We start from the raw sequence: 26,748 nt of genomic DNA, 5'->3' as shown, positions 1-26,748 counted from the left end.
CAATATGAGCTTAATTTTGTTTGGCTTCTCAGTTTGTTATCATTTCTGGCTATGGACTTGTTTACTTTGCTAGATGTTTCTTAGTTCCAGGAACAAGAAGGTATAGTAATCACCTGTTCTAAAAGTCTTTAGTCCACTTGAAAGTTGAGTATGGAATTTCTCTATTGACAGAATGACGTAAGCTGCACGTAGCTCCTATGATATTGACCACATTACTCCTATCCACATCACTCTCCAGTGGAGTCCGGTTGAAGTCAGGAGGTATTTACTAAAGGCCGCTTTAGGAAATAAGCCTCCTCATCCTGCAGTCTCCAATTATCTGGTTCAGAAATAGACATCTCAATAGATGTATATTCAAAGCTCTAAGACGCTTCGCTTGGAGCCCCATGTGTTAATGAAGCAAGATACAACTTTTATGGTAGTGTGCTGAAAATATGGAATTCCTTCTCACCCTCTCTACTCTGTAGCACAACACATCTTTCCATGTCTTTGAAACGCAACTTATATCTCTTTTGTGGAACCAACAACTACAAATCTAAGTACCTAAACAGTTTCACTCACCTTCTGCTGCTGAGAGTCACATAATGGCTCTCACTCATTTAGGGTGGAGACTTATAATATCTAGAGTCTTTATTATATTTTCTGACGTATATTTCATTCATAGTGTTTAATATATTTAGACAGTTATATAAATCTTCTTACAATATTGTTCTCTTGTATATTTACCAGGCGACCTCATTGGTTTATATGAAATAAGTTACTACCTGTAACTGTAGTTCTCCAGTATTGGAAGCTTTCATAGATTCACATGCTTGAATACTTCCCCGTCGGCCGAGATGGGAGTCCCCGGTGGAATGTACAACCTAGGCCTGAAAATTTACATATACAATACATGGACTAGGCCTCAATAGAATAACCTATCATAGTCGTTTTGTAAAATAGACCCAAACTCAAAATTGAACCAATCAGATTGCCTCACCCCTTAGAACCTCCTGTGAAGAGCTGCCTTCCCTCAGATTTTCCAAGCATAAGTGCTGTAATAATAAAGAACACTGAGAAAAGAGAGAAGGTGAGCTCCCCTGGGGAGGTGGGTGGGCCGAATGTGAATCTATGAAAGGTTCCAATACTAGAGAACTACAGTTACAGGTAAGTAACTTATTTCTTTCATAGATTCACATGCTTGAATAAGACTAGCAAGCAGTAACCAACACATTTTCTGTACTGACAAACACTGTTCATCTCATCATGAGATATCGTTCAGATTAGACAGGGAAATGCAAAGCAACAAAGTTAACCTTCTGAAACATAAATGAATATGCATAAGAGGTACGTTAATACTGAACAGAAAATGTGACATTATATCAGAACCGGATGGTGGGAAAACAAACAGCTCACCTTATCGGAACAAATGTCTAAGGACTGCTTGTCCCACCGCTGCATCTCGGAGCGCCTCACCATCCAGATTGTAATGCTTCACGAAGGCGTGTGTCGTTCTCCACGTGGCTGCTTGACACATGTCCGGCAGTGACAACCCAGAGAAGAGCGCATAGGATGTAGAGACTGCCCTGGTAGAATGCACACGTACTCTGGCGTCCAGGGGTTGACCCGCTCTTTGATGGCAACAGGCTATTGCACTTGAGATCCATCTAGAAATAGTATGTTGAGTAACAGGACACCCTCTTCTGGGCGGACTAAATGCCACAAATAGTTGATTTGATTTCCGGATCGAGGATGTTCGCTGCAGATAAAATTTAAGGCATCGTTTGACGTCAAGGTAATGCAGCGACCCTTCTGCCCCAGTCTGACGCCATGGAAAGAAAGTCCTTAGCACTACTGGCTCATTAATATGGAAGTCTGACGGCACTTTGGGGATAAACTTAGGGTTTGTCCACAGGATGACTTTATCATCCACAAACCTCATGAAGGGTTCTTGGATGGTAAATGCTTGGATCTCTCTTACTCTACGAGCAGATGTTAAAGCCAAGAGGAGCGCTACCTTCTAGGTGAGATACTTAATGTCTGACTTATGAATGGGCTTGAATGGTTCCTTCATTAGTTGACCAAGGACTGTATTTAGCTGCCAAGCTGGAGGCGGTGCTTTGACTGGAGGAAAAGATCGGAACAGCCCTTTCATGAATTGCTTGATAAGCCGATGAGACCAGAGGGATGGTCCTTTAGAAAGCTGTCTATATCTGGAGATAGCAGCTAGGTGAGCTTTAATAGATGCATGCGTGAGACCATAGTACGCCAGATGAAGAAGATACGGTAAAACCTGCTCTGCAGCAGATGTAAGCGGATGAATGCCATTTGGGGCACACCATAAACAAAACTGTTTCCATTTTAATTTGTACATTTTACTAGTGCTATCAGCACATGCTTTAGCTAAAATGGTTTGACAGTCAATAGGAATATTCAAATGGCCGAACTCATTGAACTCAGGAGCCAGGCACACAATCTGAGAGTCTTGGGATCCGGATGCCTCACTTGACCCTGGCTGATGATTAGTACCTCCGGTATCGGTGCTAACCTGATGTGAGGACAGCAACAGAAGTTCTGTGTACCACAGTTGACGTGGCCAGGCTGGAACAATTAGGATTATCTGGCAGGGTTCCGATTTGATCTCGCTGATTACCTGCAGAAGAAGAGGTTATCAGAGGAAAAGCGTAAGCATAAATCCCTGACCATGTAATCGAAAGGGCATTTCTGCCCGACCCTGGTTGGTGATGCCAGCTTGCATAAAACCGGCATTTCGCGTTCCGGGATGTCGCAAAGAAAGTCCAGGTTTGGTTTTCCCCACCTGAGAAATATTGTGTCCAGCGTCCTCTGATTCAACTCCCACTCATGGGAAGATGTGCCGAGCCTGCTTAGTGAATCTGCTGTGGTGTTGCTCAATCCCGGAAGAACGTTCTGCTCGTATGTGCACTGAATGTTGAATGCACCAGGTCCAAATGGTTTGAGCTTCTCTGGACGGCAAATGAGACCGAGTTCCTCCTTGTTTGTTGATGTAGTGCATGGTGGTCGTATTGTCCGTTCGGAAAATCACCAATGAGCCTTGGATTCTTTGCAGAAAAGCCTGCAATGCCAGGTACACAGCTCTGAGCTCAAGGAGGTTGATGTGAAGAGTAGGATGAGAGGGGGGCCACCTGCCGCTCACTTCAAGATCCTGAAGGCATGCACCCCATCCCTCCATCGAAGCATCCTTTGTTAGCCTAAACGGAGGGACCTGAGCTACGAATCCTAAACCCTTGGAGATGTTTGACGGTGTTGACCACCAATCGAGGGAGTCGACGATCCTTGCTGTTATCTGTATGATGTCCCCGAAAGAACCTTTTGTCTATTTCCACTGTTTGTCAAGCTCTTCTTGAAGAGGGCGCATCCGAAGGCGACAGTGGGGAATTAGATTGATACAGGAGGACATCATCCCCCGTAACGATTTGAACTTTCGAACTGAAAGAAACGTTCTTTTTCAAATTGTATCTACTAGGGTAACAAGTTTGAGTTGTCATTCCTCCGCTGGGAATGCCTTTACTTAAGTCGTGTCCAGTATAGCTCCCAGGAAAACTATTCTTCTGGTCGGCTGAAGATGGGACTTGTCTCTGTTGAGAGTGAGACCTAGTTGATGCGATAGACGTAACGTGGTCTTGAGAGAGTGGCGTAGAGTGTAGATGTCTGGAGCCTTCAGTAACCAGTCTTCCAGATATGGGAATATCTGGTGAATGAAATGCCTTAGATATGCTGTAACAGGGGCTAAGCATTTTGTGAAAATCCAGGGAGTGGATTTGAGTCTGAAGGGTAGCACTTTGAATTGAAAGTGGCAGCCGGCTACCATGAATCTTAAGACTTTTCTGTGCCTGGGTGAATGGGAATGTGGAAGTATGCATCCTACAGATCTAGGGAAGCCATGAAATCCCCTCTGTTGAGAAGTTGCAAAACATCCTTCAATGTCACCATGCAGAAGGATTGCTTCTTTAGATATTTGTTGAGCTGCCTCAGATCCAGGATGGGTCTCCACAAACGAGACTTCTTCCTGATGAGGAAGAAGCGAGAATAGAAACCACTTCCTTTTTGAGAATAAGGGACTTCCTCTATCGCCCCTTTGGATAACATGACATCTATTTCCAGAAGGAGAAGATGCAGATGCTGTTGATGTTCCTGGGAAGGCGGAGTCTCAGGGGGGCATGCAAGTGAACTCTAGCAGATGACCATAAGTTATTATGTCCAGAACCCTCTTGTCGTTTGTGATCTGATGCCAACGTTGCAGGTGATGTGTCAAAGAAGGAGAGGTAGCCGGCCCCTGGAGGCTGTCATTGACTGCTGGAGGTGTCCTTAGATTGTCTCCCCAACTTCCTTCTAGGAGGAGGTCTGTTGTATGCCACCGCCGGAGGTTGTCTTTGGTGGTATTAGGGTCTGGAAGATTGATACTGGGAGGAATAGGTTGGGTACCTGAAAGACTGGTAGCCACCATGAAAGGAAGAGTGTCCTCTACCCCTGGCTCCTCGAAAGGGTGTGCGCTTATACTGTAGTGATACTAAAGACCTGGCAGTATCCGTATCTGTTTTGATCGCTTGAAGAGCATCATCCACATGCTTGCCAATCAGGTCTTGTCCATCGTAAGGGAGGTCAAGGTTCTTGTTTGGACATCAGGTCTAAAATTTGTGGCCTTAAGCTACCCTTGGCGTCTTAGGACAGCTGAACCAGCCAATAGCCAAAACCCCATAGCAGCAATGTCCAAAGCACAGTCAGTAACCTCTGCAGATGTGCGTTGACCCTTCATGAGGATCTTTCTCGCTTCCGACCTGCTGGAATCTGGAAGATCGTTGACAGAGTGCGAAATGTCTGACCATAGCTGCCTGTAATATCTACACAGGAGCACCAGGGAGTTTGCGGCACGGACCACAATGGCAAACATAGAAGAAAATCTTTTACCAATGTTGTTGAGGCGCCTACCATCTTTGTTTGGAGGTGCAGATAGAGGTAGTGAAGGTTTTCTGGAGCATCGCTAGGCAGCCTGAGAAACCACTAAATCTGGTTTTGGATGACCCACTAGGCAAGCAGGGGCGTCCTCTGTCGCCTTATATTTCTTGTCCAGCTTTGGCAATACCGCTGGCACCATCGCTGGGTTCCGCATAATTTTCAATCCCTGTTTCTATACATGATCTATTATAGGGATTGCTCTGACTAATTTCCTATGCGGCTCCTTAAAGTCATATGAAATGCAATCCTGCTGTGTGGATGGCATCTGGATCTCAAAACGTGCAGGTGCTTTTTCTAACAGATTGTGAAAAGAGCCAATATCCTCTGGAGGGGATTCAACTGTTGTTGGCTCAGGTGAAGAGGTGCTGGGGGTACATAATCATCCCATTCATCCTGGTCTGAAAGACTTCTCCTTTTTCAGCCGTTTCGTCCAAAGAGGCTTGGACTTGAGGACTCTGTGGAGCTTGAGGAGGAATTAGTGGCGCAGCAGGAAGAACTGGTAGAGGTACTGGAGTAAATGGTGCAGTCACTATTGGTTTAGGATCTTTTGCCGACTGAGGATGGAAGCACTTCCTTGTAATCTGCCAGCATGGCCTGTAGGTCAGAAACAAGACCAGATGGCAAGCACACCATTACTTGTTGTTGCTGTGGGACTGGATCATAATAATGCTGATCATAATGGGAGTCATCATCAGAGTACTCCTGACATTTAACATGCAACTGGGAAGGATTCCCAGCTACTCCAAACAATGCGTCCTGATCTGATTCCTCATCATTGTCGCCATCTAAAAACCTAGATGGCAAAAGCCTTGACACCTTGCTTGGTGATGTGACAGACGGTGTCAAATGAGTCTTGGAAAGCCTCTTGAGAGGAGTATGCTCCGCAGATTGATACAATGGCAATGTTGATGTTCTTTGCCGCTTTGCTGGAAACGTTTTCATAGTCGACGAGAAGAAACCTGTTGTTGTCGACGGGGGTGTCGACGATATCGTCATCACTGGAAAACATCGTCGACGGAGGCGTCGTCGGAAGCGTCATCGACGGAGGTGTCGTCGACGAGAGCATCGGCGACGTGAAATCAACTGTCGATGGGAGTGTCGTCGACCAGAGTATCCTTGACCAAATGGGGCCTACCTTTGACGAGGATGATAGCGTCATCGATGAGGATCTTGCAACCGCTGCCGTCGACACTGAAAGAGTGATTACAACCGGTGTCAGTGAAGAAATATTCGTCAACAAGAGTACCGTCGACGAGGGCGCCATCAACGGTGCTGAACATGGCTTCTTGAACTTGTGGAGAACCTTAGAAGGTAGAGTAGCTGGTTCAGAAGCAGTCTTTTTTAATGATTTTTGAGGGTTTCTGTGCCTGCTTTCTTCCTCTGTGGATAGCTATGACTTTTAGCAGATGTCCCTGCTGGTTTTTGCACCATTTTATTAGGTGGCTCTTGAATATCTAAGCCCTTCTGCTTTCTCTTCACAGGTGTTTTAGGAGCAGAAATAGAGGAGGAGGCACTGTCCTCATCAGAGGCTGAGTGACCAGTCTTACCTCTCTGAAGCCACAAAAGCAGGCAACCATCTGTGTCTTTCAAAGTCTTTGTAGAGAATTTTCTACATATTTTGCAGTGCTTTGTTTTGTGGCTGGGATATAAGCAGTAAATACATTCCTCATGTGGATCATCCACATATTGTCACGACTCACGTGCTGCTTGCGCCTGGAATTTGCAGATCTGGTGGCGTGGATCTTCAATGTTCGACTTTGGCCCAAAAAGGGGCGACTCTTTCTGGTAGCCACGGTGCTGTAGGCAATGGAGACGCCAAGAACAGACCGTGCCCTTCAGAAAATAGCGCCAGAGGGAAAAAAACCCTTAGAAAAAGGGGAAAAACCTCCAAACAGGAAGATTCCTGGAAAAAACAAGAACAAACAAACAGGAATCCAAAAGGAGCAAAAGTCAGGAAACACAGAATGCGGAAATCCAGAACCAAAAGGTGAGGAAATCAGGAGCGAAGACACTAACTGAGCAGAAAGTGTTGCAGCGCAAAGAAAGAAGAAAACACAGCCCTTATATACTAAAAAACAGGAAGTGACCCACAGGAAGTAAAAGGACACCATCTTAGACAGGGAAACAACACATAGAACAGAATAGAACAGGAACCATAGAGAATAGGGAACAAGGAATGCTGGGAAAGAACAGGAATCTGGGAAGGGGGAAAGGACATAAAGAAAGGCACAACAAAAGACTGCAGAAAAGAAGAAAAAGAAGAAAAAAGGGAAAGAAACGAAAAAACAGGTAAGAGGGGTCATAGACCCCTAGTATAGTGGAAAGCAGAAGGTAGAACGAGGCCCCATGCAAGTCTGGGGCCTCGAAATGCGCAGGAGAGGCTGGGGGCGCGCCGCGTCCTAGCAACGCGGTGCGCGGCCCGAGCCGAACGCCCGGCTTGAGTCGAGCTCTCGGCTCGCGCCGCACTGCGCGGCGCGACAGTAGGTCCCCCTCCCGAAGGTCCAGGTTTGAGAGGAAATAAACCGTGAAAGCGTTGAATCAGGAGAGGTGCGTGAACGGAAGATGCATCTTCCCAAGAGCATTCACTGAGAGGATAACCCTTCCAATGAATCAGATACTGAAGGCGTTTGTGAAAAAGACGAGAGTCACAAATTTCCTGTACTTCATATTCAGGAACATCATCCACGAGTACAGGAGGTGGACAAGGAAACTGACGTGAGTAAGGGTCAGGCACATAAGGTTTAAGCTGAGAAACATGAAAGACCGGATGAATCTTCCATGTATGAGGTAAGTGAAGACGGACAGTGACAGGATTGACCAACTGAAGAATACGGAAAGGCCCATAGTAACGAGGTGTGAACTTATTTTGAGAAAGACGTGAGGGTAAGAATTTGGAGGAGAGCCAGACTTTATCTTGCGGATGATAGTCTGGATTGGTTGCACGTCTCTTGTCTGCAGCCTTCTTCATATATCTCTTGGTATGTAATAAATTAGATCGAATTAGTCTATGGATTTGGAGAAGGCGTTTGGAGAAATAGGTAATGGCGGGTAGAGGAGAGTTGGATTGTGGAGAAGTAGGAAAAGAGGTAGGATGAAAACCATAAGAACAGAAAAAGGGAGTGACCTTGGAGGCACTATGGACTGAGTTATTGTAGGAAAATTCAGCTATAGAGAGGTAAGTGTTCCAGTTACTTTGGGTAGAATTGCAAAGCATCGAAGATATTGCTCTAGTCCTTGGTTCAGACGCTCGGTCTGGCCGTTGGTCTGAGGATGGAACCCTGAAGACAGGGCTCTATTAATATTTAGTGTTTTACAAAAATGCCTCCAAAATCGGGAAATGTACTGAGGTCCTCTATCAGATATTATGGTATGTGGAAGTCCATGGAGACGGAAGATATGATCAATGAATATTTGACTTAGTTCTTGAGAAGTAGGTAGCCTTTTCAGGGCAGTGAAATGAGCCATCTTCGTGAAAGAATCCACAGTGACCATGATGACCCGGTTTCCTGCTGATGGTGGGAGTGAACACATAAAATCAGTAGAGATGGTATGCCATGGGGCCGGTGGAACAGGCAAAGGCTGTAGTAATCCTGCCGGTCTGGTATGGGGTATCTTGATTTGGGCACATATGGGACAGGCCTGAACATATCTTTCCACATCCAGCTTCCAGGTAGGCCACCAGAAAAATCGTGAAAGAAGTTCTTGAGTGGCCTTGATGCCTCTATGGCCAGCTACAGGTGAATCATGGCACATTTGTAATGCCTTTTCTTGCACCTTGTTAGTAGGGAGGAATATCAGGTTTTGATAATAAAAATATCCTTGTTTCTTATGTAATAATGGTCTTAGTTCTTCTATGTCGTGGTCCGATAGGTTGGCGTATTCCAGTTGTACTTCTTCCAGGAAAGACTGAGCCACTCCAATGATCTTACTGGGTTCCAGAAGATACTGAGATGAGGAAGGAGTACACTCTGGATATCGGCGAGACAGAGCATCAGCCAGAATGTTTTGAGATCCAGGAATATATGTGATGAAAAAATCGTACTGACTGAAGAAAAAGGCCCAGCGGGCCTGACGACTATTCTGGCATACAAAATTTCGTAGACATTGTAGGTTACGGTGGTCTGTCCTCACCTCAAATGGTTCCTTGGAACCCATCAGAAACTGTCTCCACTCAAGGCAGGCTGTTTTCAGAGCCAATAATTCCCTTTCCAGTACAGAATAGTGTTGTTCAGCTGTGGAAAGGATATGAGACAAGTAGAAAACAGGATGTTCAAGACCATCATCCTCTTGTCGTTGGAGTAAGACAGCTCCGATGGCTCTCTCAGAAGCATCAGTTACGACTATAAATTGTTTGGTGGTATCTGGATGTCTCAAGATGGGGGCTTGGGTGAAGGCTCTCTTTAATTCTTGAAAGGCTGCTTCAGCCGCCTCAGTCCAGACAAACCCTTTCTTTAAATTTTCCTTTTTTAAGGTGTGAGTTATGTGGCTAGTCAGTCTGGCAAAGTCTAGAATGAATTGTCGATAGAAGTTTGCTAACCCTAGGAAACATTGTGTTTCTTTTATGGAAGAAGGAGAAGGCCACTCTAGGATAGCTCGTACCTTTTCCTGATCCATAGCTATGCCGGTGGGACTTAAATGATAGCCCAGATATTTGACTTCCGTCATGTCAAACTCACATTTTTCTGGTTTGCAAAATAGATGATGAGCACGAAGTCTTTGAAGAACTTGTTTCACATGGGAAGAATGGAGTTCAGGATTTCTAGAATAATTAAGAATATCATCTAGGTAGATCACGACTGTCTGATTCAGAAGGTCTGAAAACACTGAGTCCATAAATCTCTGGAAGATTGCGGGGGCGTTAGTGAGACCAAACGGCATAACCCTATATTCAAAATGGCCAAATGGAGTCCTGAAAGCTGTCTTCCATTCGTCGCCTTCTTTTATGCGTAAAAGGTGGTAAGCTCCTCGTAAATCTAATTTAGTAAAACGTTGAGCCCCTCTGATAGCTTCTAGTATGTCCCTGATGAGAGGCAAAGGATAACGATCTTTAATTGTTATTTTATTCAGACCTCGAAAATCCAGGCAAGGACAAAGATCCTTTGTCTTCTTGGGCACAAAAAAGAGAGGAGCCCCAGCCGGAGACGACGATGGGACAATAAGACCACTCTGTATATTTTCGTCCAGATACTCTTTTAGAACTTACCTTTCGGGTTCCGTGAGGGAGTACATCCTCCCAAAAGGAACAATTGTGCCGGGTTCCAATGGAATAGCACAATCATATTCTCGATGTGGAGGTAGCACAGGTTTCGACGGTTTTTGGAAAACATCCTGAAACTCCAAATAGTGGTCTGGGACCCCTTGGACCGTATTAATGGACATACCAGTGGCACCTTCAGTATCTAAGGATCTTTTCGGAGACCAATACTTGTCAGAAGTAAAACAGTTCTCATGACAAAATTGCGAAGACAAAGACACTGTCCGGGTTACCCAATTTATATACGGGTTATGTCTGATGAACCACGGAATTCCAAGAATGATGGTATGGTTGGGGGACGTGATAAGATCGAAGGAAATGTGTTCTTGATGGTTTCCCACCTGTAGACTTAACATCAGGGTAGTGGTGTCTACAGGACCCGAGGATATCAAGGATCCATCCACAGTGTGTACCTGTTCGGGTACTTCTTTTGCTTGTGTAGGAACTTGGTGAGCAGCAGCCCACGTCTTGTCCATGTATATACCACTAGCACCACAATCTAGTAATGCCATAGTCTTTTCTTGACGACCGTCAGGAAGTTGTAACAGGACAGGAAAAATGAACAAGGCGGTTGTATTGTCATTAAAGGAGCTGATGGAAGGTATAGCTGTAGATCCCGTCCCCTCCCTTCTTACAGAGGACGGGAGGTGGCGTTTCCCGAAGGCCTGGGCGGATGTACAGGACAGGTACGAAGCATGTGACCAGCAGAACCACAGTACAGGCACAACCCTCTCTTGCGTCTGTCTTCTCGTTCACTAGCAGAGAGCGGACCTCGGGTAGTATCCACCTGCATGGGTTCCCCTTCGATGTCTCTAGCAGGAGTGCGAGGTTCCTCGGAACGCTGCAGGCAAGCTCGTGAGCTACTTGGCTGGGAAAACCCTCTACTCCTTTTCTTTTCCGATCTCCGTTCCTGAAGACGATATTCGATGGACAGTGCTTGATCCATCAGGCCACGAAGATCTTCCGCTCTGGTAGAATGTACTAGTTCATCCTTTATTTCTTCTTTGAGTCCTCTACGAAATAAAGTTACCAGAGTACGTTCCACCCAAGTGGTCTCTGCCGCCAGCTGACGAAAACGGGTTATATATTGCAGGACGTCTTGCGAGCCTTGTTGGATGTCACATAGGGCTTCTTCAGCAGAGGCTTCCAATCCAGGACGGCTAAACATCTGTTTGAAGCGACTCACAAAGGTGGAATAGTCCGACAATACAGGGTCGTTGGAGGACACCATCGGGGTTGCCCAGGCCAAGGCTGGACCGGATAAGGCACTGATAAGATAACCCACCTTGGTCCTGTCGTGGGAGAATTGGGTAGGTCGGAAGGCGAAGTACACTGTTAATGCATCCAGGAACTCGCGAAGCTTGGTTGGTTCACCAGAGAAACAAGGGGTAGAAGCGGAGATGGTTGGAACATCACTGGTGCGGAGAGCCAAAGCCTGTCGTAACGCAGCATTTTCATTGCGTAGTTGTTGCAATTCCTGAGCTTGTTGCTGAATCGTGGTCAAAAGAGATTGTTCCGGATCTGCAGCAGCCGCCACTGTGTCATCCATGGTGTTTGAGGACGTCGGAATGGTTAGGCGCTGCAATCTGTCACGACTCACGTGCTGCTTGCGCCTGGAATTTGCAGATCTGGTGGCGTGGATCTTCAATGTTCGACTTTGGCCCAAAAAGGGGCGACTCTTTCTGGTAGCCACGGTGCTGTAGGCAATGGAGACGCCAAGAACAGACCGTGCCCTTCAGAAAATAGCGCCAGAGGGAAAAAAACCCTTAGAAAAAGGGGAAAAACCTCCAAACAGGAAGATTCCTGGAAAAAACAAGAACAAACAAACAGGAATCCAAAAGGAGCAAAAGTCAGGAAACACAGAATGTGGAAATCCAGAACCAAAAGGTGAGGAAATCAGGAGCGAAGACACTAACTGAGCAGAAAGTGTTGCAGCGCAAAGAAAGAAGAAAACACAGCCCTTATATACTAAAAAACAGGAAGTGACCCACAGGAAGTAAAAGGACACCATCTTAGACAGGGAAACAACACATAGAAAAAAAAAAAAAAAAAAAAAAAAAAAAAAAACACAATGAGGAACCCCAATGGCACATATAGAATACAAAAATATCTAATTCACAAAAACTTGGTTGCAACAATCAGTCCATGATGTAACCTGTAGATTTTCAAGTCACTCAGTGCAGATAATTTGATCAGTTCAAAATTTATTACGAATAGGATGTCACAAGAGTAATCAGCAATCCAAATGAATTCGTGCTTCCAATTTTCCAGCCAACACGTGTTTCGTCTTTGGGAGTATTTTACAATCCCTCTACGACTTCTTCAGGGCTAGAAATCACAAATAACACATACGAGTTAAGACCAATATGCTCAATCGTCAAATACACATTAGGATGTGCCAAAGCCCCAAGGGAGGTAAATAAGAAAGACACCCACACACTGTGAAGAACCACAACACTCAATAAAAGTGAAAAACCTATCACAACCAATGCACCAATGCCCACAAACATAAAGTGAGTGGGAAAACTTATACACACGATATACGTGATCAATCATCATAACACTCCATTAAAAACACCACTAAGTTACCAATAGTGCTCAGTCACTTACTAAAATCACCAAAATTGTGGCTCAACATAATACCTTATAGATCCAGTAATGATTGAGAATAAATGATAATATCAGTTAATCAAGCAACCGAAATGTTGCTGTGTAGATAATCTCCGAATGGAAGTTCAAACCACTGTTAATAAAGAACAGGTGTCACTCAAGAATAAAGTTTCAAAATATATACACATCACAGCACCAGTTCGTCAAATTATTACAGCAAAATTCATAACATCCCTAACCAATACTAATTGAAGCTCCAACTCGAAATACGTGCATTCTAATAAAATTTGTTGGAGAGAAACTCGGTTCTCAACCAACTAATGCAGTTATCCCATGCACTCACCAATTGTAATCTTGTAAAAAGTCCACGTATTCAAAGAGCGGCGCCTCCGTGTCAGGGTGCCTCGCGAGTGCGCTAGTAACGCGCATGTGAACTCCGGAAGTTAAAGTACACTTCCGGGTTCATCCCTTCCGAATTCGGAGCAACTATAATAAATAACGGACACACGCTGCCCGGTAATGATTATACGTCTCAACCGCACATTAACCCTTTATGCCACTAGCTTTACCACGAAATAATCAGTAACCATGTCATACGAAGGTGTGCCAAAGATGCCCCCTATTTCACCACACCGCAAAAATTATCTAAGTTGTCAAAAATGGATAAAAATATTTAAATCAATAACCAATATACACCACTATACACTTTTATTTAGTGCAATAGGGCAAACCTACCACCCATAAGGATGATCAACCCGACTTTAAGTAGATATAAATATATCAATTGTCCAAAATTTCCACATCTGAGATTAAATTGTAACGTACACAATATTACCCAACTGTCCTATTGATGCACAGCATAGGGAGGAAGATCATACAAATAGTAAAAAAGTCTAAAGGATTAGGAGAACCCTCCAACTAAGTACATTTCTGACGTTTGAGAATTTTGGCATAAAACTCGTATAAACCGATGGAGCTTAACATCATTAAATAAAGATATACCACAGCACAACAATTAGTAATACAAATGCAAAATTCATGTATTTGATACAATTAATGAAAAGCATAATAAAACACATTGAAGTCAGGAATTAGTCCCCCAAAAAAAATTCCAATTCTCTATCAGTGTTCAACCCTGATTCCACAGCTCTTAATCTCAAAATCCAAAGTGCCTCTTGTCTACGTAAACGTAATTCTCTATTCCCACCCCTAGGGTCACGGGGGATATGCTCTAGTCCAAAAAATTCAAAGCTTTTATAAGTTGATTGTGCTACACAGGAAACCATATGTGCCACCAAGGGATATCTCAGATCACCATTTTTGAGTGCCCGCATATGTTCTCCTATTCTTATTCTAAGTGGTCGTATAGTACTTCCCACATATATTTTAGAGCACTTGCAGCGTATTATATACACAACAAAATTAGAATTACAATCCATGGTATAACATATCGAATATGATTTACCCTCATGGGAATATTCCTTAAGCTTATTACAAGCCCAGCGACACACTCCACACGAACCACATTTGAAAAAGCCCACTTCTCTCTTGGATAACCAAGTTATCTTGGGGGAGCTAGTAGTATAACTAGGACTTAACATAGTTCTAAGGGTTTTGCCTTTACGAAACGATGTCACTACTGTTCCAGAAACTATGTCCTTGAGTGATGTATCCTGTGACAGTAAATTCCAATGTTTAACAATAATTTTTTTCAAAATCAAAGAAGCCTCATTATGATCAATTATGAGCCTTACCACATCGGATGCCAAATCAGTCTTTTTCTGTTCTTTAAGTTTTAATGTTGCATTTCTATCTATATATTTCACCTTATGTCTAGCTTTCTTTAATAACTTATTTGAGTAACCACGGATTACAAATCTCCTCTCCATGTCATTCATTTGGGCAACAAATTCGTCATTTATACTACAATTTCGTCGTGCTCTTAAAAACTCTCCAAAAGGAATTGATGCCACCTGATGTCTGGGATGAGCACTATTAGCATGCAAGATCGAATTACAGGCAGTTGTTTTTCGATACAGTCTGCTGTGAATTTTATCGTCCATAATAAAAAGTTCCACATCTAGAAATTCAATCTTCACATTACTAAATTGATATGTGAATCTCACATTCATATTGTTTAAGTTTAGGAAATTACAGAATTCAATAAGTTTTTGTTCACCACCAGTCCAAATCATCAAGCAATCATCTATGTAACGACCCCAGAACAAGATATATGTATGCCAAGCAACAGCTCCTGGGCTCCAAATCCATGTGTGTTCAAACCACCCCATGAATAAGTTTGCATAGGATGGAGAGAATTTGGAGCCCATAGCTACACCTTGTTTTTGTCGAAACCATGTGTCGTTAAACAAAAAGAAATTGTTATTGGTAATCATGCTAGTCATGTCTAATAACATCTTGGTATGATCCCATAAATCTGCTGATCTTTTATTCAAAAAATATTTCAAGGCTACTAAGCCTAGATCATGTTTGATACAGGTATAAAGTGATACAACATCTAAGGTTACCAAAAGCATGTTGCTGTCCCATTCAACATCACTCAAGACACTCAGAATATGTGTGGTGTCTCGAATAAAAGAGGGAAGGTTGTGCACCAATGGTTGCAGAAAATTGTCCACATATTCTGAGAGCTTTTCCGTGGGACCAAGTATACCTGACACAATGGGTCTCCCTGGTGGAAAAGGTAACCCTTTGTGTATTTTAGGTAAAGTATACAAACAAGGATACCGAGGATAGTACACCTTCAAATACAGGTGTTCTTCTTTATTCAATAACCCCTGCTGTTGCCATGCCAATAAATTCTTATTGATCAACAGTGTAAGGTGTGGGATGGGATTGTACATAATCTTCTCATAACAAGACGCATCGTTCAACTGTGATAAAATTTCATGGGAAAAACCTCCAAACAGGAAGATTCCTGGAAAAAACAAGAACAAACAAACAGGAATCCAAAAGGAGCAAAAGTCAGGAAACACAGAATGCGGAAATCCAGAACCAAAAGGTGAGGAAATCAGGAGCGAAGACACTAACTGAGCAGAAAGTGTTGCAGCACAAAGAAAGAAGAAAACACAGCCCTTATATACTAAAAAACAGGAAGTGACCCACAGGAAGTAAAAGGACACCATCTTAGACAGGGAAACAACACATAGAACAGAATAGAACAGGAACCATAGAGAATAGGGAACAAGGAATGCTGGGAAAGAACAGGAATCTGGGAAGGGGGAAAGGACATAAAGAAAGGCACAACAAAAGACTGCAGAAAAGAAGAAAAAGAAGAAAAAAGGGAAAGAAACGAAAAAACAGGTAAGAGGGGTCATAGACCCCTAGTATAGTGGAAAGCAGAAGGTAGAACGAGGCCCCATGCAAGTCTGGGGCCTCGAAATGCGCAGGAGAGGCTGGGGGCGCGCCGCGTCCTAGCAACGCGGTGCGCGGCCCGAGCCGAACGCCCGGCGCGACACATATAGGGCCTCATTACGAACCTGGCAGCTGGCGGTAAGCTGGCTGCAACACTGCCAACAGGCTGGCGGTGTTCCGGCAGCTATTATGACCGTGGCACATTAGCCACAACCATACTGCCGGCCCCTCCAACGTACCGCCAGGCGGAAAGGGCAGCGGTGCAAGCACCGCTGCCCTGGGGATTATGAGTCCCCAGCCGCCAGCCTGTCCACGGCGGTAAGCAACGCCATGGAAAGGCTGGCGGTAAGGATGACTTGGGGTGCCCCTGGGGGCCCCTGCACTGCCCATGCACTTGGCATGGGCAGTACAGGGGCCCCAAAGCACAGCCCCATTGCGCATTTCAGTGCCCGAATTTCGGGCAGTGAAATGTGTGACAGGTGCTGCTGCATCCGCTACACATCAACATTGCCGCCGGCTCTATTACGAGCCGGCTGTAATGTTGATGTGACTTTTCCGCTGGGCCAGCGGATGGAAACACTGTTACCGTCCGCTGGCCCAGAGGAAAAGTCATAATAGGGAGCCAGATATACCGCCAGCACTGGCGGTATACTGGTGCCCGCAGCAGTTGTAATGAGGGCCATAATCTTCACTTCAAGCAAGAGGCACAGGATCTAAAAAGGCCTTTCCTTGGTGTCTCTGAGATGGCAGCCAGTTTGAAGCACCAGAGAAGAAAAGAAATGTCCTAGAACTGAAGTAGTAGATCTTCTGAGAGAAGATATTGAGCAGAGCTCAAAGGAGACTCCTCAGCACAACGTGCGGTGGAAAATCTGAGGGAAGGCAGCTCCTCACAGGAGGTTCTAAGGGGTGAGGAAATCTGATTTGTTCAAATTTGAGTTTGTGTCTATTTTACAAAACAACTATGATAGGTTATTCTATTGAGGCCTAGACCATGTATTGTATATGTACATTTTCAGGCCTAGGTTGTATATTCCACCGGGGACTCCCATCTCGACGACGGGAAGTATTCAAGCATGTGAATCTATGAAAGTTCCAATACTGGAGTAATTATTTGTTAATATGCCATCTGTTGTTCATGGTCTGCTCACAATATTGCTCTTGAAAAATGGCCCTATTAGTCACATTTAACTGCTTTTTTTATTTGGATCCTATTTAGAGGTTGGCATTAAAAGTGCGTCCACCAGAAATTGATGGATGTGGAGTCTTTCATCCTCTCAGTTTTCCAACCTCATTTATAGGTGGGGAAGCTCCTTGTTTCCGAGGGCAGAGCCATAGCTAGCTTTCCCATCAGAAATATTTTTTCTGACGGTAGACTGCCACATGTCATACCGTCAACAGGTGTGCCCTATTTAGGAAGGCTTTCCATGCCATGTTAGCTCTGTTTTAGGTCTGGCATTGGCGAAGCTTTTTGATTGTACCAAATATGTATCATATACCTATTTCTAGGGTTTTTCAGACAGCCCTCTTTATTATTGGTCTGGTGTGTTACAGCAAGGGGAAACTGGTAGGCCTACTTCAGCCATTGGCTAACTTCACTATAAGTGACTACATTATACCCTTTCACTAGGAGCACATCTACATATAAAGTGGTTCCTTTTGATGCCAGGGACTACTATGGTAACATTTGCTTTTTGAGATTAAAAGAAATATTACTTTTAGCCAATATTTGTTTGGATTGACAAGGGCCCGGCAGTTTCCTAAAAAATAACATTTTGGAAATACCACTACAAAACAACGAGGCTGGCTGAAAATAATTTGAGAACTATTGGCTTTGTTAGCGCTTGTTTTAATTTGTACCAGACAGGAAAATAGAAAAAATTCCCCACTGTGCGTCAGGGATTTGGATTTTTTGTTTCTCAAATGCAAAGATATACCTTGGGGGCTTGTTGTTGGAAAAGGAAAAGATGCCGACTGGTCCACTATGGCATGACAGGCAGGCAGGCATTGTTTATTTTCAGTAAAAGCCCTCCTGCTTTGTTGTCTGGAGCACTTTGGTGACTCGACTATCCAGTACTCTAGCAAGTACAAGATTTGGATATTTTATTATTAGTTGTTGTGCTACTAATGTTCTCCATCTGCTCTGTTAGGTGCTTTGGCCTGGGTTACTTATTGGAACTATAAAAAACTACAAAACTAAAAAGAATGGAGTAGGTTGAATGTTTTGGTCTACTAACTAATCAATATAGGCCCCTTTAAAAATATGCATTTGATCTCTTAGCTAAGTTCTCAATTTACCAAGCACTGAGTAGGTATTTAATTCGTAATTGACTTCATTAATGTAACTAGTACCCCATAGTTTTTTAGGTTTTTGGAGCATATACTGTGTACAGTGGAATATATTTAAAACATTTCCACAATCTTGCAGTGTAAACATCATAGTGAGAGTGTATGAGAATTATTTTCAATACTGGAATCTACTTTTAAACTTTAATGTTAGTGATCAAATAGATTATTCTACTTAATACATAATATGAAAGAGGTCAGCATTAACAATAGAGTCTAGATTAATATATTCTGACTTCTTAAATCTGTTTAGGAACAGAATTTAAGTTATGTTCCAACAGAAGACTTTAGAACCAATCTCCAAATGGGTTGTTGGTCAGGATATGGTATACAGAAATACTGTCTGAAATAAAAATTGTGTACTACACATTGTTTACCAACATCTCATCCCATAAGGTGTAGATTTAGATTTTCTGCTTTTAACTCCAATGGAGAGATATCTTTGTAAACAAAGTGTAGGACACAATATTTTTGTTAGACGATAATTAGACCATGAGATAATGGTGCAATACTGATCTGACCATCAACATAACATGTCATCAGCATAATTGATGAAAGTTAGCAACAGTGGCAGTGTCAACCATCCCCCTAAATAAAATGTTGACCCTATGGACTTGTCAATTTAAAAAAATCAAGCACTAATGGTAAGTAAAATTTTCAAATAGTGATTGTGCTACGCAAAGAGTTTAGTATTTTAATAGAGTTTTTGGGCATTTTACTTATAATATTTCTATTTCTAAGACTAAAGCTACATTGCAGAAAAAAGAGAGGTAAAAGTACCTAATTCAGCTGGGTGGTTGTATTTTACCAGACCTAGTCTTAAGAGCAAAACATTACTCTCAATGCAATCTATTGGTATTTCTCGAATAGTTAGTCTTTGTTCGGTAGGCTTATCTGTCTGCCTGCTGACACACAAGAAAAACAGACACTGCTATTATACTAAGAGCTGCTTCCTTGTTCAAAGACATTATGATTGTGGGAACCATCACTGAAACTCAAATTAGGCCCTTTCTTTGGTGCTACGTTCAGCTTAGTTATCCAAAGTGGTGTGGGTGGGGTTGTAAATATTGACATAAAGAAAAGTGTAATGATTTTACCAACTTGTTCCAGAACTATTTACTTTTTATACTTTAAGTAAATTTTGTTGCTACAATAATGTTTATATTCATATTAGTTATCATTCATATTGTGTGCAGTAGGATAAGGTTTTGATTTTTAAACCACAAATCTTAAAAATATAACCATGTTTTCTACTGTTCTTGTGTGTGTCATCATAATAAAAATGATTTCAGTCCGACTAATTATCCCTGTGATATCTCACAGGAATGATTGTTATCGGAAACTCTTCACACTCAGATATTGCACAGGGAGTTGTGGGGTGGTCGCAGCCCAATAGGCTTTCTAGCACATTGGCAAATTGCTTAGTGCCAAAGGTTTTAAAAAAGCGTATTTCCGGAAAGTGTTCTGAAATATTGATCCAGAAAAGGTATCACAACTGCAGTGAAACTAGAGTTGTCTAAGATGTCACTCAGAACCTGAGGTGAAAAACAAACCTGTTATTCACTTTTTACCCATCTATAAGTATGTGTTCTGTATGGTACCTGAAATCTTCTGCCACTGCATCAATTGCTACACAAGTGGTAGAAAATTAATGGGGGAGCCAAACATAACATGGCCTCTCCTCCTTGTCCTGAACGTAAAAAAAAATATATCTGCCTCCCCTGAACTTCTCCCTTGTATTCCCTCCTCCTTTCTCCTCACATCTGTACTCTCAGCATCATAGTTGAAAGCCAGTGACGCGCTGATAAACGTACAAGGAGTTCAGTCAGAGCAGCCTGGAATTCCAATATGAACTACATTTATTATTTACAACTTTTGTTTCGCACTGTTGGTACCTCTTTGCTGTGAATGACCAGATTTAGAATCTGATATTCACGTTAGTAACACACAGTGACAGCCATATATAACAATGACTTCATTTTGAATTTATAATTTGCTAATTATTTTCTTCTTATTGATATCTTACAGATAAGATGATGGTGGTATTGGCATTAATGGTTTTAGTTCAGGTGATAACATATGCCAATGGAGACTGTTTCACAAACATTAAATGTTCTGAGAAATTGGACTTAAATAATATGGGCAAAAACTGCAGTAAATTGAATTGGTCAGAATTTGGCAAATGTGCAAACATTTCAGAATTAATCCTTAGCAATAATAATATCACAGATATTGAAATTTACTCCACGAGTAACATGAAAAATCTCTCACATCTCGATTTGTCCTTTAATAAACTGAAATATCTGCCAAAAGAGTTTTTGTTCCAGACCAAAGAACTGACAAAACTCAACCTCATGAACAACTATCTTTTAGATCTACCAGAAGAATTTTTTAATGCTTCAACTAAACTTAAGGTCTTACATCTGGAAGGAAATCCAATATTCTCTGTCCCCAATACCATCATCAAAACCAACTTGGTCAATTTGACAGTGGATTGCAGATGTGACATAACGAAGAGCATTATGGAATTATTTTCACGGTCTTGTCAAAATGCCACATTTAATGAGTGCAACAAAGGTACATTCTACTGCAAATCAACAAACACATGGCTAGATATAAGTGTTTTCTACACAGAGAACTGTCACTACCCAAGGTTTCTTGCAGTTTATATTTCTGTACCCCTAGTGATTGTGGGGATCACTGCTGTGGTTGTAATCATTGTTGTTGTAAGGAAGAAGACAAGGTCAACACACTTTGAAGACAAATCAGACACCAACGCACCTCAAGCTCACACTCAGCCCAGGTATACAAGCAGAAATGTGGAAAGTCTCCCAAAAGGAGGTTCAAGCAACCTGAAAACACCAACTAAACCATATGAAAATGTTTTCATTGGCCAGCTTCACCCTCCTCCTGCAGGGCAGTATGAATGCCTCGACAGATCACAACAAGATACAAGGTAAGAAACATGGATGTCAAAGTTCAACTGCATATTTGGGCATGAATATTGTATTTTGAAATGTAATAGGTTCTGCCAGCTTTAATGCCATGTACCTAAATTGTAACTTCACTAGCATAAAGATATTTTAATGTTCCATGCTACGTACAAGTTTGTCTTATTTGCAATACAATTTAGTGCAATATGGTCATTGCAGAAATGTTGAATTTTCTGTTGTGAATGCTTCTAGCAAAGGGTTGTAAGTCAAAATACTGAGGTAAAAAATATTGACCTAGAAGAATATGGCCTGTAGAATTTCATCTACTATGATATCATCTAAATAAGTATATATAAAATGTAGATTTACTAATCTTAACTCCACATCTACTTACCTTGGGGAAAAATAATATATATATATATATATATATATATATATATATATATATATATATATATATATATATATATATATATATATATATCAAACCAAATCACTTCCAAACAGAAGAGAAAGTTGCAGCCACTCGTGTCACTAAAGGTAAATATAATTTTAATGTGGCAGAAAAAACAAAAAGGCAAAAAAAAAACCAACCCTCTAACGCGTTTCAGGAGGCAAAGCTCCCTTGTTCACAGAGTTGTTTACCGCCCCCATTCCCTCTCTACCTTACATACTACCAAGTTCAACAACATAAAAAACGGACTCAATTTCCTGCACAAAATAATGGCTGCCATCTTTAAGTGTACTACTGATATCATTAACCTTAACACTATTAAACATAAAAATCAACTTTGTTCAGTTGTTTCTCCTTGTAACTGTAATCCATTTATACACATTTTATATCTAATATAGCTTCCCATATACATCTAACAGTTGACTTTATGTATAATTTTAACACAATTTTAACATAATTCTTTACACAATTTCTACAAGTAGTACTTCATATTATTATCATCAATACATCAATTCAAAGAGACCTCACTTAGCTTATCATACCTCATATAATCATTAGAGTAGTCTCAAAACCATACTTAATGTGAAGTCCTTGAATTGAATTGATATAATAGCTCTTTTGCTTTTTAAATTAAATGTGATCTCCTGTTAAGAAATAGAAATGAGGAAAAGTTAATTAGTGATGTCACATCAAACTGATCAAAATACATACAATAAAATAACTAATGTTAAATCTACAAAATTCTATTAGCAGAGAAGCAAATACTAAAATTTCAACTAATCAGTGCAAATGTACGGATAATTCTTCATCCCTATTCATCCCTATAGGTTCCATCGTATTACATTGTGTGTATAATAAGCATGGATTCCAGTTTCCTCAAATCCAGAGTCCTATTGCCACCTCTTACTCCCATATGGATCCTATCAAGGACCATAAACTGTAGTGTGTGTGCATTTTTTAAATGAAATTCTTTAAAGTGCCTAGCCACAGGATATAACTTGTCTTCGTTTTTAATAGCTCTCATGTGCTCCAGGACACGTTTTTTAGCTGTGTGTATCGTACTACCAATGTAAAATTTATTACACGGGCATCTTAATGTATAAATGCAATAATCCGATATACATGAGAGATGTTTCCTTATTACAAAGGATTTTTTTGTCCCCGGAAACTAAACCTCCTTACAGTTGGAGCTATATTTACACGCTTTGCAGTTGCCACACGTATAAAATCCTTGAATAGGCTTTACATGTTCCTCTTTAGACATCAAACTTCGACTTAACACATCTTTCAAAGAACGACTTCTTTTAAAAGTGAAGCGTTTGCCAGTACGTAGTTATAGTTAGGACCTAGTTTCCCTAGGGAAAGCATTTTTTGTTTTGCCAATAACTTTGGCACTGTCGGATTAATCGTCAAAATTAATACGCTACTCACTTCAACTGCTGTCTTGAAACTTTTGGGGTGATCCGTCAAGTGGGGGCTGAGAAAAAGGGGGATTCCCAAAATGCATTTTCGCCAAGCATTTTCCCACAGGGTCTTTAAACACAGCTATAGCCTGAGCCACTGAGCGGAATTACACCAAATTGGGCAGGAGGCTAGATCTTGGTGCTCAGACCACGCTTGTGTTATTTGGTGTAAATCAGTTAAGTAGTTTTTGAGATATTAAAGTACTTAATACGTTTTGGCAGCCATTACAAGACTCAGGGACTTGGTCCCTGGGTCCTTAAAATGAATTAAAATAAATATGTAAGTGGGCACGGGGAGCACATCCATATCCCAAAGGATATATATGGGGGGTCCCAAATGGACCACCCCCCCCTTTTATTGTCTGGCCACAACATGGACAACATGCTGTGGAAGCACTTACAGGACTCTGAGGCATGGTCCCCATTGACATGCATTGTAGTGAATGGCAGGGTTTGAGGGTCACAGAAAGGAGAATGTATACAGGGTGATAACAGATTTTAGTTATAATCTAAATTATTTGTTGATGGTCCCATACTCGTTTTATGAATTGTGGTGTGTTCTAAGGTTATTTTCCCCTGTAAAAAGCCTTCTGCTGGGGTTTCATGAATTCTTTTTGAGAGAAAACTGTTTTCTTATGATGTTTCCATAGAGGTTATGGAAGATGCTCTAGAAGATAAAATGAGAGCATGTTTTCTGTAAATTCACTCTATCCTTCGCAGACATAGGAGAATGAAGTCTGACATTCTCAGTAAAACATGCACTTCCAACAGGAGCAGCCTGTCAGTTCATTCCCTTGTGTTCTACGGCAGCCTCCCAGAGTGTACTAAAGAACAACTAGAGCACTAACACTCTCACTTATGACAAACGTATGGCACACCTGAAGCCATCTTGATTGAATCAAACTGGTTAAACTTAAAATAGTTCATTTGGAAAGGACCAAAGTGAGGGGGTTCATTTTGTCATAGAATTATGGTTAGTGCTGTAGAAAGAAAAATTAGGACATGTTTTAAGTAAGTTCTCAAATATCTTCCTATTCTATGTCATTAAAACCTTCTGACATATACACTGAAACATGCACTTTCAACACCAGCAGTAGACTGCCAGTTAACTCCTTGGTGATCAGCAGCGTATTACAGTGTTCTAATAAGCAACTGAAGTGCTAACATTCTGAATTTATGCCAAAAGTATGTCACATCTGAACGCCATCTTGATAGAATCAAAGTTGAAAACTGAAAGCATATTCTACTGAGAATACTGCAGTAAATGAGAAAGTTAGGGAGCTTCATAACAAATAAGTCTCCCAAGATGCCTACCAGAGAAACAAGATCCCAAATGCAGCCAGATATCACCCAAATGTAACCCGGGTACAGCCCAATGAGAGGAGTGTGCAAAACATTTATTGTTTTGTTTTTTTGGCAGATATATATAGCACAGACTTGACCCGAAGGTATTGGAGTGCTTTACAAAGACACATTCATTTTGATTTTAGGCATAGGGAGATTAAGTCATTTGCCCAGAATCACAGGATGTTGAGCTGATGTCGAAACTCGAACCTAGTTCCCCATAGGCAAAGTCTGCAGCTCTGGCCATAACACCACATCCTGTCTGCTAAGTGTAACATATAATTAAGTGATCAACTAGATAAAAAACATAAAGATAGCAAATAATTTAAAAGTGCTTTGTCGCTATTTGAGAACTCAGAAAAGGTGTTCTCATTTTAGTTTTTTAAAGCGCTAACCATAACATCTATGGGAATAAGACTATGGGGGTCATTCTGACCCTGGCGGCCGGTGGCCGCCAGGGCCACCGACCACAGGAGCACCGCCAACAGGCTGGCGGTGCTCCCACGAGCATTCTGACCGCGGCGGTTCAGCCGCGGTCAGAAGCGGAAAGTCAGCGGTCTCCCGCCGACTTCCCGCTGCTCGGGGGAATCCTCCATGGCGGCGGAGCGCGCTCCGCCACCATGGGGATTCTGACACCCCCTACCGCCATCCTGTTCCTGGTGGGGGTGCCGCGGGGCCCCCGTAAGAGGGCCCCTGCAGTGCCCATGCCCATGGCATGGGCACTGCAGGGGCCCCCGTAAGAGGGCCCCACTGTGTATTTCAGTGTCTGCAATGCAGACACTGAAATACGCGACGGGTGCAAACTGCACCCGTCGCACCCCTGCAACTACGCCGGCTCAATTCTGTTGGAGAGCGCCCGCCGGCCCAGAGGAAATGTCTGAATGGCCGCCGCGGTCTTTTGACCGCGGTGCGGTCATTTGGCGGCTCCCTCCAGGCGGGCGGCTCCCGCCACCCGCCGGGCTCAGAATGAGCCCCTATGTCATTTTTATAATTCCTAAAGGAAATGGTTTAGGTATTATTGTCACGACTTGAGTGCTTCTTACCGCTATAATCAGCCAGTCTCTGGGCACCACTTGGTTTCTTGCTTGTTCTGGATTTACCAAGGTAGGGGCGACCCTTTCCAGTAGCCACGGTTCTGCTGATAATAAAACACCAAGCAGGCTGTAACTTTCAGAAGGAGTCTCAGAGGAAAAAACCCAACGTGGGAAAACTTCAGAGTCAAGGACTCATGAAAAAAGAAGAACAAAAGCACAAAAAAGAACTGGAACAAGCTGCAGGTGGAAAAAGAACAGGAGAAATCCAAAATCACAGGCTATGGGAGCGAGGAGCACAACCAGGAAGGAAGTGTTTGCAACGCAAGGAACAGAAGACCAACTGTGTTTATATACTGCCAAACAGGAAGTGACATGTAGGAAGTATTAAAGATGCCACCTTGGATTGGGAAAGACCACATTCAGGTGAATGGAAAAATAGCCATATTATAGGACGGTAGTGAGCAAAGCATGCAGGGAAAGGAACACAGACTCTTGGGAAGAAGAAACATGGCTAAGGCAAGGAAAAGGAAAAAGGGAGAAAAAAGAAGAAAAGAGGAAAACAGCAAGAACAGGTAAGCACCTTAAAAGGGTAAAGAGTGAGGGCAGTGTAAACAGTGCCCAAAGGGAAAGTTTAGCCATAAAGCGGACCGCAGCAGAAATGGCCATCCGAGACGCAGACTGCCGATCTGACCGCAGCCCGTAAGTGAGGCGCCGCCGGTCTTTGCGGTGTCACAATTATGGTTTGAATGCATCAAGATGACGTTAGGCATGCCACACTTTTGCAATAAATATAGAATGTAAGCAATCTATTTGTTCAGTAGAGTACTGTGTGGAGGCAGATGTCAGAGGCACCGAGTCGGATAATAGAGGGCAGGTAGAAGGGTACATAGGGAACAAGCTGAACACAATGGGTAGGCGGGAGGAGAAGTGGCAGCACAATGGAGCATGGAGGGAAGGGGAAAGG

At 42.5% G+C, this 26,748-nt stretch overlaps 1 protein-coding gene across 1 annotated transcript in view; it reads left to right on the top strand.

Moving 5' to 3' along the window:
- Positions 1 to 26,748, top strand: part of LOC138267730 (uncharacterized) — a 76,677-nt gene that overhangs the window by 39,751 nt on the left and 10,178 nt on the right. The window contains exon 2 of the mRNA XM_069216904.1: positions 20,585 to 21,512. Coding sequence (XP_069073005.1) covers positions 20,590 to 21,512 — 923 coding nt within the window. The 5' untranslated portion in view covers positions 20,585 to 20,589. The remainder of the gene's footprint in view (positions 1 to 20,584; positions 21,513 to 26,748) is intronic.

The sequence above is a fragment of the Pleurodeles waltl genome, chromosome 12, assembly GCF_031143425.1.
Source record: "Pleurodeles waltl isolate 20211129_DDA chromosome 12, aPleWal1.hap1.20221129, whole genome shotgun sequence".
NCBI classification, from domain to species: Eukaryota; Metazoa; Chordata; class Amphibia; order Caudata; family Salamandridae; genus Pleurodeles; species Pleurodeles waltl.
Note: the sequence above shows the minus strand (reverse complement) of the source record. Positions and strands in the feature narration are given on the sequence as shown.